Source organism: Pocillopora verrucosa, chromosome 9 (assembly GCF_036669915.1).
Source record: "Pocillopora verrucosa isolate sample1 chromosome 9, ASM3666991v2, whole genome shotgun sequence".
In the NCBI taxonomy this organism is placed as follows: Eukaryota; Metazoa; Cnidaria; class Anthozoa; order Scleractinia; family Pocilloporidae; genus Pocillopora; species Pocillopora verrucosa.
This window is the reverse complement of record NC_089320.1, coordinates 20,591,025-20,606,437: the sequence shown is the minus strand read 5'-3', so window position 1 is coordinate 20,606,437 and position 15,413 is coordinate 20,591,025. Positions and strand designations below refer to the sequence as shown.

The window sequence follows — 15,413 nt, the reverse complement described above, 5'->3', positions numbered from 1 at the left end:
AGATGAATATATGTTTTATTTCAGTGGCTAAATTGTTTCGTTTCCCTTCGTCAGTAAGTCAGTAAAGTCAGTTCACCCGTCCGTCAGGCCAGGAGCCAGGTGGCGTAAACTCCCTGGGTCACGTTTGGCCCTTTTACTTTGGCAGCTGCTTCTTCAGTGATAATTCTATCAGCAAGGCTTTTTTCAGATCTTCAAGGACTTTATCACCTACCAACTTGAACGCATATTCATCCTGCTTATGGGCCATCAATGCCTTGATCTGTTTAACAAGATCTAAGAGAGTAACAAGTGAAGAACGGAGTTACTCTTATTGATTCATTTTATCACCATGGCGCCAGTTCTAAGTGGCATGCTGAGGTCATTAATACCACGATGTTTCGGTCAGTTAAAAGAGACATTTGTTCGAGTGAAAAAGACTGATACAAACCCATTTTTTGTTTGGCACCCAACATCAGGAGCTTGTGAAACTTTCCGGTTAGCTGTATTGCCTATGAAATTATAAGATGATTTAAACTGGTGTTAGGTTTGTTTTCTTTCTTTCTCCTTAATTTGGAGAGCAAAGTATTGCTCTCAGAATGTTGAAATACGTATCTCTTATTAACAACTTAATGCATCATCAAGAAATCTTCGCTGAAGGGATATACAAGTAATTCAATGACATTTATATAAGGAATTCTCCAGATGCTTACCGATTTGATAATTTTCAGTTGAAGCAGGACATTGGATACTAAACATACAAAGAGAAATACCAAGTTAACGGAAAAAGGAAAAAATGGGTGAAAATATTTACAGACAGAAAGGATAAAGGAGAGAAATATGGAAATGTTTGGGCGGAAAGGGAAAAGGGAAAAAAAAGGGAAAAGGAAGAATAATATTAAGACTTTTATAATTGTTTTTGTTGTTGTTGTTTTTGCTTGTTTGTTTTTGTTTCGCTTTTACTGTGTACATGCCTCCAATTCCATTTAGTTCAATGGTAACTTTCAATTTTTTTTTCATGAATAAAGATCAGTGTTCTGAATTATTCATTTTCTCTTTAAAGTTGTAAGCTTTCTGGTAGTTGTCATTGCTATACGAACTTTGAAAGTAAAAAAAGATATCTGTACACTTACCATCTTTGCACTGTTCCACCTTGCTCGTTTTAAGAACGATTGACAAGAATTTTTTCTTAAGGGAGTTTGGAGGCTTCTCAATGTTTTCAAGCAAGCCTGTGAACATGTAAGAAAACGCTAGTTACATGAGACGTAGCCTCGCAGGTATTTTTCAGAAAAAAAAATTGCTAGCTGTTATCCTGTTAACGAATTTTGTAACTCAAATTAACAGATAACTTGTTACTAACAACAACAACTTAGGCGTATAGAAAGTTTTTTTTCTTAGTGTGGCACAGAGGGCTATTTACACCATCTGGATTCCATTAGTGTTCAGGAACATGGATGCGCTCATTATTATATGCGTCCGAGTTTCTTCGACCTACAGTTTCTATTCTTAATACATCAATTTATTGATCGGGATATATAAATTTATAGGCCAGAGGGTGCTGTAATGATCACTCATAGGACCCCATTTATATTTTAGCTTAAAAAAGGTATGGTAACTTAAAAAAATAGACTTTGGAAGTTTTATGGAAAAAGGCTAAAAGCAAGTCCTGGATTAAACCTAGTGCAGGACTAACATAGAGATACAGAATTATGATTGACCAAAAGCTGTGTACCTTTGCGCTCTTTGCACGGTATATTTGGTCCATCAGTGAGGCCAAGAAACTCAATGACTTTATCTCCTAATTTAGGGAAAGGGTTCTCGCTTGGTTCTTTTCCATGCACTATCTTTTCGAGTAATTCAATCATTCCTGAGAGAATAAACAAAGTAACGAGATAATTAGCTAATCAACTCATTTTCCGACACTCAAATCCATCCTTCGTGCCAACAAAAGGGTTCGGGAACTATTGAATCAAACTCATCCTCTCTAAAGCTTAATTTTTTATTTTTTAACGCACTTTCGAAAACATCACTCTGACTTGAAACTAAAAGGTTCTCCAAAGTGATGTCACAGACGCTGGTTTTTGACGCAAAGTTCTCATTGATGCGTTTTAGTAAACTATTAAAGTAAGACAATATCTTTGTTTGAAATTTGTTGTTACCTCGTCACAAGTAGTCTAGAGCAACATTGACTGGAAATCGCCCGTCTCTGTTGCAATGCAATTTGGGAGTGAATAGCACATCGTAAGCTGTTGCTTCTTTTTTTTTTTTAATGTGTTTGTATTTGATCCTCAAAATATGATGCAATTCATTAAGACCTGTAAAGAACCAGTCCAAACAGAATGAGACATTCTAACATACCTTTAGTAGGATTACCACAAATGGATTTTTGGAAGAGTTTGCTCAGCACTATGAAGCCCTGTAGGCTGGGTTTTTCTTTCCTTTCTTGTTCCTCCTCTGCTCCACCCAAGGCCTCTATTAAAATCAAACCCCAACAAAAATTGTAGTTAAGTGCTATTGTTGACAAAGGATCCTATCACGAAATAAGGTGTTGGGAAAGCAATAACACTTTCTGAAAAACCCTTAAAAGCCCTTTTTGTTGGGTGTCTAGCCTTAAATCGTCTCTCTTTTGATAACGATCTGATGCTTATCTTTCTCTTTCTTCTTTTTTCGGATAAGATCGAATATATTCTGAACTTGTATTAGCTGAAAATTAAGTGTTGGCATTGGACATATGAGTTTACCACCTTAACTCTAACTTCCTTAAGTGATCAAGACAGAATTTCTCCTCATCTTACCAATACAGTGTCAAGCAGACAAGTAATGAGAATTAAGAGGCATGTCAATTAGGGGATTATAAATTCTCAGAACTAATATCATAAGAATTGTTTGGCAGACAATGAGGGGAATTACTTACTAGATCCTGGGAGTGAAAAGGTTAAGGCTATTTGCCTAAGTACACAAAACTGTCTGACATATCCATTCTTGCTCGTAACTTTCTAACAGCTGTATTAAAACTTGATGAACCAGTATCAGTGAAAAAGATTCTCTATTTTGTTACGTTTCGTGAACGGGTTGAAAGTACTCAATTTATAAATATCTACACTGAGCTTCGTTACCGGTTTTCGTGCGAGGCTTGATGTAAACGAAAATTCTCACCGAAAGCATCACTTTCATTTTCTTCCTGCAAAAGTTCATCCGACATTTCAGCTTCATCGAGGTCATCTTCGTCACCTTTAGCCTTTCGTAATTTTTCAAACAACCCTGATGGATAGAAAAAAAGTTGACTTGCTTAGACATGGAATTTTCTCTCGATTTGCTATTTAATGCGATCGGTCAACTGGTAATTCAGTCATACGGTTAGTCAGACTTCGGGTTAAGCGATCAGTCACTCAAATCATACATCAATTTGTTGGTCACTCGGTTATTCGGCCAGTCGACCAATCAGCGAGTCAGTCAGTCAGTCTATAAGTCATGTCTATGAGTCAGATGTCGGTCAGTCTGCAAGTCAATCAGTCCATGATTCAATCGATCTATCGGTCAGTCAGTCTACAGTTCGTCATTCCATCATTCCACCCTTACGAAAGAGCTGACCAGCCAAACCAGCCTGCCACGCTAATAAAACCACACATTTCTGTCAGAGTTAACAAAAAAAATCAACGAATGACTTGATTAATTCTATATTTTCTAGAATCAGTCTTAACGAAGGATAACAAACCTGTCTTATTTGCGTGTGACAAAAACTGTTCCTGAATCTCATGACACTTTTCGTGCAGTTCCGTAACAGATCTGCCAAGAACGACCTTGAACTTTTTAGCTTCGGCTTCCTCGTTGAGCAGCTCAAATAATCCATGGGCGTATTCTTACAAAAATATAACAAAGAGAAATCAAACATTCTACATTAGAGAGTAATATGCCTTTTTGATCGCTAAATGCAAACATCAATATAAACTATAAGCTAAGCCGGCGGTTTGTCATTTCCATCCGTTCCAACTTTCTCAATCCTGTGTTTTTCTTCTCTGTGCATTTCGGTTTTATTATTATTATTATTATTATTATTAACCCAGCAATTTACACCACTTCTTTCTAACTGCAGGGAGTTTTGCGTACTCAAGTAAATGCGTTTTGTGGGCCCCTACGTAGTAATTGCAGTAACTGTCAGCAAATACCACAAGTCACACAAAGTGCGCATTTCGATTGAGTGTTGTAGAACTAAAACTAACTAATCAAAACTGCCATTCAGAACATACTGTTGGCAAATGTCACAAGGAATTGATTGGGACTCAAAGTAAAATGAACAAAGTAATTCACGCTTTAACCCTTTGAGTACACCCTAATGTAGGAATGCATTTTCGTTACACTGTTTTCTACACATTTCTTAGGTGCTAACCGGGAGAATTGGTTTAACAAGCGAGAGTCTCCTTGACAGGTGATCATTTCCATTATTCTGGTGACCTTAACGTGTGATTCAGAGGTGATTTTGTAAGGAATAAGGAGAAATTAGATGCTGGTGACTTTAAGGGGTCAAAGGGTCGAGCAGGCAAAGAGTATTGCCGGCAGCCAACCATATCTTTTGATATGAATTTATCTGAGACAGCCCCGGACACTGTTTTCTCTTATGGTATAGGGACGTGAGACCGGGTCCGAGCGAGCGGAAACGTAAATGCCTACTCACTCTCGCTCTGCTCTTCTTTAAATTTTTCGGATTTTTTTCAGTGCAGGAATGACCAGATGAAGCTGAAATTAAAAAAGTAAAAAAGTAAGTAAGTGATGAAAAATCATTTGATACTTAACGATGAAGCATTTTGCTATTGAAAAGTATTTTGTAGTCAGACAAAGCTTTGATCTCTGCGAATTTAAGTGGTCACTTTGTAACATAATCAACTGCTTTATGAATCACAAATTAAAACTGGTCTTAGAAAATGGAACTTACAGAATGAGTTTAAGTCCCCTGGGGTATTGAATATTGTTTAATTTGTTGAATATTCCGTGGCTCACCTAAATAAAATTAATTATTAGCGTCCTTTGTTTTCCAGAGGAACAATGTGACTTAAAAGCTGGCTGCACGAAGTCAGCGAGTATTTCTCACAGCATGATTAATTCTTTGCAACTTAATCTTACCGATTCCACTATATCCTCCAATGCTTTCAAATCTTTCTTTTTTTCTGGATCAGGTTTGTCGTGATTTTCCTCCCTTTTTCCTTCAGCGAGGACTGTTGCTAGTTTGGTTGTTAGCTTGTTGTTGGAATCCTCAACTATTAGATGGAAACATAGAGTATTTAAGTTAACAAACCTTTAGCCAAGTTCAACAAGTGCCAAGAGTGACGATTTTTCATAACGCGCGAGAAACGCGCGTTCGGTTCCAAACGCGTGCGCGTAATACATGCATCTTGAGTGCTCATTCTGAAAGCTGAACGATCGATCTGAAATCGTCTAAGCATCTGCTAAATTTAACCAATTTTTGAAGGCTTCACTCGAGTTATCCGCGTACGTCGATTGATCTCTGGCTAATACTAAGATTTTGGGGTTTCATGAAAAAAATTATAAATATTCTTCTTTTTCATTTATAACAGCGAATACAGTTCTATCCAAATAGCAATCTTTCAAATTATATGCTTTCTCTAAAATTTCATAAAGGAATCAATCCTCGTGGTATGTATCTACCTTCATTCCATTTTTGTGTGAATTCTCTCAATTTTATCTCGGTGATGTCTTCAAAAGGCGTAAACGAACTGTGGATTTGCACCACAGCTATGCATAACAATAAAAGTGCAGATAAACTTTTCATTTTTGATGCTGGGGGAGTAGCTCTTTGGTTCCTTCCGAGAGCAGGTCAGGAAGAACTGTAGCTAATGAACCTTTCATAAGTTCATTTATATGTCGGAATGTAAACCATGACGTAATGATTAACATTTTTGATTGGCCCGGTTCAAAATGATAGTTCAGAAAACTTCTTCGTCTTCGAGGGAGGTCAGGCCAACGTTATCAAAGCTTGTCCAGATGCAGTACAGTCTAATCTTTCCCAACCTCTCCTGCATTTACCGCGCTCTTTCGCATGCGATCTGTATTTGCACTCTAATACAAAACACATTTAAAACGCCCAAGATCCAACACAGATAATCCTTTGTTTATTTTGTCAGTCACTTTGTAAACCTAATTAATAAAATCAAGATTCACGAAGAGTTCAAAATTTTCTTAAACTGAAAACAGCTCCAACATGGAATGTTCAGGAATGTTTTTCGAGCCTGGTCTCCTTTGGTAAACTTTGAAAGGCGTGTTCAATCATATGGAAACAAAAAATTAATAACCGCATACAATCATGCAATCTATGACAAGAGCAAAAGCGAAAAAGAAGAAAAAATAAAAAAATACTTTTTTTTCGCTATTGTTATTCGTCCTCTCATTATTATCAATCAGCGCTCTTGGCTGGAGAAGCAATTAAGACGGCGAACAGTCATAACTGTTCTCTTTTCTACGTTCTTTTCACATTACTTCATACTCAATGTTGGAGAGGAAGATGCAGAGAAAATAAAACGCTTTTAAAACAGCTCTCACTTGATTGCATTTTTTGCACTTGGAACTAGCCGAAATTAAACAAAATAACTGTGCACTCCATTGTTTGTACAAACCTTTTAAAGTTTTGTTGTAAATTAAATTTATATTAAAGAAAAGATCCCTTTCCTGGACCATCATGACAAAAGCCTTTTCAAAAAATATTTACCCACTTTGGTATTTTTAATTTCAGATAACCAATCGTCTATTAGTTTTCAAAACTAACTGCTCGACTTCAAAATATTCGCTTAATTGAGTGCCTTCCTGTCAGCGTACAGCTGCAAAGGTGTGTGATAATTTTTGTCCTTTTTCCATCAGTTTGTTCCCGAGGTTTCTGCGAACACTAATTATCCTGGATCTTGCGAAAATGGAATTATCATGACATAATCCCTTGAGAATTATGTCATGTCTTTATGTCTCTCATAAAAAAATTGCGCTTACGTGCTGGAAAACTTTGCACACTTTCCCAGGCCTATTTTTGGGTGTGAAAGTACCTAAACAAATTGTGTCCGCACCGAAATTAAGAAGTGCTTTTATTCTCACAAGGTTAAACAATTGTTCATTTTGAAAGCATTCAGGCTTTCCAAGGACGATCTTTTTTTTCCTTTTAAAAATCCCTTACATGATAAAATGCGTAAAAAGGAAGGTGGAGCTCGCCTTAACTAACAGCATGAGAAAATGGTGGGAGCATTATTTTCTCTCGTCAACAGGAATCATTTGTGCGTCATTTATTTCGTAGAGTGAACATTTTAGATCTCGGTCAGCCAGTTCGCGTTTTCTCTTCATTCTATTTGTGGATGGCAATTTTCTGTGTCATAGCGATCCATGAATTCAGCCCACGCCTAGGAGTACTTTAGTTAAAACAGAAAGCTTCTAGGAGCTAGGAAAATTTCCCATGTGCAATACATTTCTTTCTTTATCACTGACTCGGTAATAAACAACCGCTTTATATTATCCAAGTTGCGGTCCTTTTGTAAATTCTGAGCTCTCGAAATTCTATTCAAGATACCCTAACTATTTTTCAGACGTTCGTGTCAGATCAACTTGATATGACTCTACGGGCGAGTCTTAAATTTATCTCCGGGTGCGGTTATACCGGGAATATACGATGTCAGTGTGGATAAAAAATCTACAAGAAAAGGTAAGAAAAAAATAGCCTTACAAAATCTAGGCCTAATTGGTGTGTTGTCAATTGTATCTTTCGTCTGTTTGGTTTGCTTTTATACACATTCAGTAATTACAAGTGTTGCCGGGGGGAGGGTTTGTCGGAATGCTTGCTTTTGTTCAAATATTTTCGGTGCATTTTATCTTTTTTCCCTTTTTCCTCTTTTTCACCCCTGCCTTGAACAATTGATGTGAATGTGTTAATCCAAAGATTCTTTCATACGGTGCAATTACCATAACAATAATGAGAGGTAGCAGTAGGATTTTTTTTTCGATTTTGGCTTAAGTGACTGATCAAACTTTGAAATTTCTGGCATATATGAACTCTTTTGGATCAAAGTAACAGTTTATCATAGTTCCTTCAATTAAGGTCTATTTTTAAGATTTGAAATTGCAGAAAACTTTGCCATTGTCCATTCCTGATTTGAGGATATTCAGATAGATATTGCCAAAGTTGTTGTCAAACAACAAAGGATTACATTTTTCTTTTCAAGAAGTGATGTAATACCCCTGAGAAGGTAACAACTGAAACCATGATCCGTCATTTCTCGCACCGTACCTAAAAATATCCTTGCTCACTTTTCTCTCGGTGCACTAAAAATTTTACCAAGTAAATTCCACCTGAGTAAAAGAAAGAACCACTTAAAAATCATCCCTTTCCTAAGACGTATGCTCGAATATGCGTGGTCTGCAGCACTACCATTCAATCGAATCTAAGAATGCACTTCATTCCTAAAAAAGCGATTTAATGACTGGCTGATAAATTAACACCTAAAGAAACGTACTTAATTTAACTTCTGTGACAATAGCTTTTAAAAAAAACTGGTAAAAATGACGTAATCAACTGATGTATAAAAGCTAAGTTTTTGCTCTAGATAGCCATCCTTTTAACTAACATGCAGGCAGAACAGAGTCTGGAGAGATGAAGGGTTTCATTGGGTTTTTGCTGTTCGCCTTTGCAACTGCTGATATCTATAAGTGGGTCGGCCTTCCCGAACAGAATTTTAAACTGCTTGATAACTTGCTGAACGGTGAGCACTCTGCAATTTACCTCGGAGTTAAATTTTGCTGGTGCGAGACCTCAAATCTTCGTTCGCTATTCACTAAAGCATTTATAGGCATAGTTCTCGCTTGCTCGTACTTTCTGCAAACAGCTACATGCTGCAACGCTAAAACTGTTTACTAGTCAGGTCTGAAAATCATATGCTTAGTAGCTATAAATGGCGAGATTTCGCTGGCAAAATCAATTGCTTTTAGCAATAACAAATTCGGCCCATTAGTCTCGGAGGGTTACGCCCCAATTAATTCCACTTTTTTTTCTATTGATTTCGCTCGCTCGAACTTGCAATTTCTGGTTCAACAGCTGCAGCGAAAGATTCCTCAGGAACTTCAACATGTTTTCGATTGAATAATTCGACTGTTGAGTTCGTGACTGGTTAAATCTCCTGAGGGTTTTGTTAAATCTTATTTCACCTCAGAGGCTATCGAAAGTAATCTAGTAAGCCCAAGGAACCCAATACAAGTAATCGACGAATATCTGCACCAAGTTCGAAAAGAAATTTTTACTTTCTTAAAATTGAGAATAGTAAAATTCTGACATGCCCGTATATTGACAATACGATCCATTTACCGCTCAGGAAAATTCAGGCATGCGCCAAGGTTTATAATTTTTCAAAAGGGATTATCAGAGCTACAAGAATTCTTTAGTACCACGTGACCGTTTATTTATATGAATATAACCTTGATGCTTTTTTGCTCGTTTTTTTTGTGTCGTTTCCTTTGCGTCAAACACTCCTCTATCGAATTAAGGCTTCGTGGGAGTCGCCGCTTTCTGAAGTTTTACAGAACAATTTTAGTTCTGTTAAAAAATGTTCTTTGTTTCATTTGACAGATGAAAGTTCACAAGCAAAGGATCGCTCGAGTCATTAAAGCCTGGCCTTGGAAATCTGCGCATGAGCGACGATGGCGAGGAGAAAGAGGAAAGTGGAGAAGGGTCAGGGGAACCAGAAGGCTCTGGAGCTGGGAAACCACCTCCATTTAAAGAAACTATCGAGGATTTAGTTGAATCGGTGAGATGATAATTGTGTTAAGAACTGCAACCTAAATGACTTCTGACTGGCGAGCTAACAGAGTTGGGAATATGCAGCCGGGAACTGGCTCGAGTACTACACGAGTCTTCTTCAATGATGGGTTCGGTGGACTTTTTTAAGTCATGTTTGTCCATTGTTGAACTGTCGCCTCCCTGGCAATCCATTTGAACTAAGCATTTCAATTTAAAAACCACATATTTCTTTTCTTTGGGTCTAACCGACTAAGGAATAGGGTTGGTTGAGTGCGTTCTGATACACAGGGGCAAGAGGTGATGAGGGTAAAACAGTTGACTCTGCTGAACCAACGAAAAAGGATCACTTTTTATTCTTTTGTTTCCATTTCTGACCCATATTTTCCTGTACCGTGCAAGGAATTTCCTTTTTCCTTGTTCTCGTGCCCCTGTAAACTTGTCAGCCTAGTTTATTTTGTCAAACAATGGTTACAAGGTGTCAACAAGTTTCTGAAACCGTTTAACTTAACTATTTTTCTTTGTAACTGCCGCTTCATACTATCATACCAGGCTTTGAAAATACGGAAGGAGGCAAGGGACCCAAAAAAAAATCACGGTAATCTTTATATTCAAACATTCCACGTCTCTTCGCCCCTGCAGATTGTCGACCTTTTCTACCACAATCGGACAACAAAACTTGTGTATTTTAAGGTTAACTTGTGTCACTTTGTCGAGGAAATAATACCGTTTGACAAAGTAATTAGTTAGAGAACGGAAATAAAAGTTAAAAGAACAAACAAGGCAAACAAACCAACAAACACAAACAAACAATTAATTTTCGTAAATAACAGCGATATTCTAATTAAGTATATTTTCAAAAGTTTTATATAAAAACCTTTCTGCCACAAGGACGAACAAAACTAACTGGACAGGGCTTTTTATTTTCAAAAGCACAATGAAATAAACTTGATCATTTCTCTAACTGGGAATGAATATAAACATCTTTCAGAGGTATGCACAGGAAGCTTGTAAAAGCGATCAAGAATGGGGCAAGGATGATGAATCCATCAAAAAAACTTTTGGGATATCATGTAAATGAAACTGCACGAAACGCTGTCATCTTCCTCAAACTGGCCGTTTGCCCGCAATGCAAATCAATCAGGTAAATGTGGATTCTCATTCCACGTTTTGAGTTGTGTTTGGAGATTTTGCTGGCTGTTCTCAGTTAAGAAACTGGAAAATGTATCTATCTGGTTTTTCGTTCTTGGCTGTTGTTGTTGTATGTAGTGTTGTTTCTGATTCAAGAATTCGTAGAACAAAAACAAGGACTTTGTCTTTAAATTATGACAACACACCGAGTAGAATAATTTCGAACTCGGTACATGGGCCCGTTCAGTTCACAAGTTAAACTTGAGTCGTGCATGCGTTTATCGTAAAATTTATACCAGATGGGCATTAAAACGTTTATATTATTAAAAAAAAGTGTCCATTCATAAATTTGTGTGGGGCCCTAGATTTGTGTCAAATTTTCTGCATGCTTATTGGAACACCTGAGTTCGGATGACCTGGATTTCACCCGCATGATGGGGAAAGTCATTGGAGCAGCTTGAGAAAATACGGCTTTGGTAAGAAATTCCATACAAGTTATTCTTGTGAAAATGCAATGATTTCCTTTAACGGTATTCATCTATTCCACAATAAAAAAAAACAAAACGAGATGGAAAATGGTAAAAAAAAGTATAATTGAGGCCAAAGGTCAATTTTGATAACAATATGATAAAAGTTTAAGATTACAACTCTATAAAATCAAGAGTGAGGTAAACCTAAACAACTCATTAGGCTAATCAAGAATTTTTTTTGGAAACATTTGCAATATTTGTGGGTATCGTTAGATATTGCTCTGTATCGGTTATTACAATAAAGCCATTAATGATATTTAACACTTAAAGGTACTTAATGTTGTTCAAAATCGAAATATGAAAGAGGTGAGACAAGTTCTCTCTCCACAGAGGATTTACCAGAAATTTGCCCCAAGAAAGAGACGACCTGACCCAAGACTCAGTTTGTTTTTTTTTCTTTGTTAAGGATGTGTTCCACGCATTTGTGTTTGTGGCACATTTGTACGCATATGAAAATGACTTCACAACCATCCTGGAGCAAGGGCTATCATGGCAGTTGGAGGTTTTGGTGGGCCGAATTGTAGCCCCAGGTGAAAACCAAATTAGATGGTAAGCATAACATTTGATTGATATGGGTCTCATGCTTTACTGCTTTTAATTTGTGGTACTGTATTATCATTTTCTGAAAGAATGGAGGTTCCCAAAATAACTTTTTATTCATTTATAACTGTTTTTTCTCACAAAGCCAAATCACAAACCCTGTCACAAGAAATCATCGATCGAGATAGAATAGGAAAGTTAAGAAGAAGATAAGATAAAATGCACAAATTATCAGACGGTAGTTGAAAGCCACGAAATGAAAAAAAAAAAAAACACTTGCAGTTTTAGCTAGAAAAAGTATGTGACAATTAATTTTGAACCATGGTAACAAATACAAAAATGACAGTTTTTCTACGAGTGTAGAAAAAACTTGCAAGTCACGGAAATGTTAGTCTCTTTTCTCTGGTGTTCACTAAAGCGGTCATCTCCGTCTGTTTAACAATTTCAAAGAGTCTCCTTTCTGCGCGATTTATGCATGCAGAGTGATTTAAAATTGTAAAAATGATTGCATCCTTTCTAGGTCTCTTAAATATAGTTGGGGAAAATGATAGAGAAGGAGGACAAGGACGGTGAAGACGACCTCTTCGCGGAACAACGGTTTATTCCATTCCTGTACAGCCAAAAGAGCCAAGTTTTGCAAGGAAAAGTAAGCCAGCACATCATTCTCCATTTTCCCCTCCCTTATTTAAACATTACATTTTATTGTATTAGTTAAAAGACAGCTACCATTATAAACTCCTTACCAGTTCTACGGAAATATTCCACATTGTTTTTTTTATCCAAACAAAAGTCTGCTTTTATTCCCCTTATTTTCTTACTTATAATAGTTTCCAAGTCTAGCTAAGCGAAGTCTTTTTACAGTTCACCTTTTTTCTACAAAATTATCGGTTAAGATTTGTCATATTCACGAAAAACCTAACGGCCACATTGTTTCAACGTGGTACATGCCACGAGACGGTTATCCCCACAGAGAGCCTCGTACAAAGGAGCATAGAGAATTATTTAATTTGTGGAGGGCTCTGCATAACATTCAATCATCTTATTTGCAACCATTACTTTGTCTCCTAGATTTGATCCAGTCCTTGAAACCAGACAAAAAAAGCATGAATGAAAGCCAGATTTCTCAAGCTTGGTATTGTCATAATTGCAAAGAAGGTCTGCTTCTTTACGTTTTTCGTACTCTGACCCTACCTTTACTATAAACCCTATTAAAGTGACCCAGAAGGAATTTCTCCTTAAAAAAATCAACTAACTGATATCAATCCGACAAGTGATGAGGAATAAAGGAAAAACATTATTTAAAGATATTAGTGGGCACCCAATGCCAATTTCTTAAGACGTAAATTATCAGAAATAGTGGGATGGCAAGTAAGGAGCATTGCTACAAAGGTCTTGCGAGGTAAAAGAAAGTGCTCGTTATTACTGTATTACAACATCTACCATGATCTATAAACGTTAAGTACGGACAGACAGAAGGGTAAAGTTGTAAATGGGAGAAGTTGGAGCAACTCCGCCACCTTACCGATAAAAAGGGAAGATTGATTTTCCTAAACTATTTTACTGCTGTCTTTTCCTTTTAGTGAAATTCGGCAGATTTGCGGTAAGCACGTTGTTGGATGTAAGTAATATGTTTCATCAGTGCATGTCTCTCATATATGGATGATGATAACGATTATTGATATAAATAACCTCTTTAAATATAAAGAGAGTCGTTAGTAGAGACGCCCCCCCCCCCCCCTATGTTTGAACTCATGATGCCCACTGTATCTGTTTAACTCACTTGTCAGAGCTTTATTCGGACACAAGACTTCTTCAGCTGCTGGTTGGCTGTTGTATCGGACAATAATGTACCGTAACCATATAAAACAATACATAATTTTTTTCGAGAATAAATAACACGTTTTAAAAAACCCATTTACTCCGACATATTAATTATAACATATCGAGGATAAGGAAATGGTCTTCACGATCACAAAACAACAACAATTATGAAAATAATGACTGACCTCATCTCTTTCCATAAAACAATTCCAGGCGATCAAGCTCTCCAAAAAAGTGCAAATTTTGCATAAGGTGGGAGGGGAGGGGAGGAAACGCTTTCAAGGTCTGTTATTACCCCAATATACACCCTATAAAGACACTTTATAAGTTGGGAAACTTGGACCCTACTTATTAAACAAAATGACAAGTATACCCATCAAAAAATTGTTTTTGAAATATTGGTATCAACACAACCACTTTGTACTCTTTTTGGGCAAAGAGAACCCTCGGAGCAAAGGAAGCAAAATAAGTTTCTTTGAAAAACTAATTCGATTCAAACCACAAAAAAGTTTTGTGAAACATTTAGTTGTAACATTTCTGTTGAAAGATCATTGGGAATACCCCACCCCCTTGATTGGGACAAACTCTATATAGAAAGGCATAAGTCTGTTCAAAGTTATCCACCTTCGGTAATGGCTAAGATTCTTTGTTTTGAACAAAAAAACCGTATATTTAAAATACTATGTTCCTTCTACAGGAATGATGAAAGCCTCGTAGCAGCAAATATGGCAAAGTAATAAGAAAGACAAAGCTTTCTTAGTCGTCGGTGACTATGTTGTGGTACAACATGAGAAGAGCGCTTCTGATTGGTCTTTGCTGTGCATAAAGAAATGAAGAAGGCGAAGAGAAGACCGAGGAGCCTGGTGAGGAGAAGGGCGGAAGAGAAGAGCGGAAGGAGGCCTGGCGAGGAGAAGAGCGAGCAAACGATAGGTGACAAGTTGAAAAGGATTGCCGAGTTCGTGGAGGAGGAACTGGATCAGCTAGCCCCGAAACTCTCAAACCCGCTTCTCGCCATTAATTAAGTAATTGTGTGAGTAAGGTAAAGTTTCCTATTTTCATTTAAGTGTGCATTCAACTCTACTTCGAGATTCCTAAAAATAGATAAAAAAATTTCATCACAAAGATGCGTTTATTTTGATAAAGAAAGAGATAACGCAATAACAACAGCATTTAATAAAATCTTGCCGATTTTTTCATGTTAGATTAACTCCTTAAAGCAGGAAAACTTATTTTTGGATCTTCAATTGTTTTCCAACTTCCTTTGGCCTGTTTTGACCTCGAACCGCACTTTATTTCAGTTTCTGTCCACTCCTATAGACAATTAGCGTAATGTTTATTTGCATTGGCAATGGTATTTTCTGCTAGTATAACACAAACCTTTGGATTTTCTTATTTCATTTTCAGGTTTGCCTATCAAGTTGGATCACATTTTTGATAAATCACCAAACACTATCAACATTAAACATACGCTGGGTTCAAAATATTTTGTTAATATACACCTATCGCCTTAAATTCATGATTGCTTGGTTGAAATCCTAATAAATTTCATTATTTCCTAACTCTTTTGTTTTGTTGTGTATCATTACTGAATTCTGTTTCTCGCGAGCGAACTAAAAGTAAGCGTCTCTCTACACTTGACTTAC

The 15,413-nt window shown here is 36.9% G+C and overlaps 1 protein-coding gene and 1 pseudogene across 1 annotated transcript; one reads left to right on the top strand and one right to left on the bottom strand.

Moving 5' to 3' along the window:
• Nucleotides 1-9: 9 nt before the first annotated feature.
• Nucleotides 10-1,215, bottom strand: LOC136283530 (uncharacterized). The gene is made up of 4 exons (XM_066172517.1): nucleotides 1,110-1,215; nucleotides 690-727; nucleotides 428-488; nucleotides 10-273 (listed from the first exon to the last, which is right to left on the bottom strand). The coding sequence occupies exons 1-4, from the start codon at nucleotides 1,213-1,215 to the stop codon at nucleotides 134-136; spliced, it is 345 nt and encodes a 114-aa protein (XP_066028614.1). The 3' UTR covers nucleotides 10-133.
• Nucleotides 1,216-8,593: 7,378 nt separating this feature from the next.
• Nucleotides 8,594-15,308, top strand: LOC131777050 (uncharacterized; annotated as a pseudogene).
• The last annotated feature ends 105 nt before the right edge of the window (nucleotides 15,309-15,413 follow it).

Coding starts and splice junctions, on each gene's coding strand:
- LOC136283530 (XM_066172517.1), bottom strand. CDS start 1,215: ATGTTCACAGGCTTGCTTGAAAACATTGAGAAGCCTCCAAACTCCCTT. Junction 728..1,109: donor GGTGGAACAGTGCAAAGATG/GTAAGTGTACAG, acceptor TTGTATGTTTAG/TATCCAATGTCCTGCTTCAA. Junction 274..427: donor GGGTGCCAAACAAAAAATGG/GTTTGTATCAGT, acceptor TTACTCTCTTAG/ATCTTGTTAAACAGATCAAG.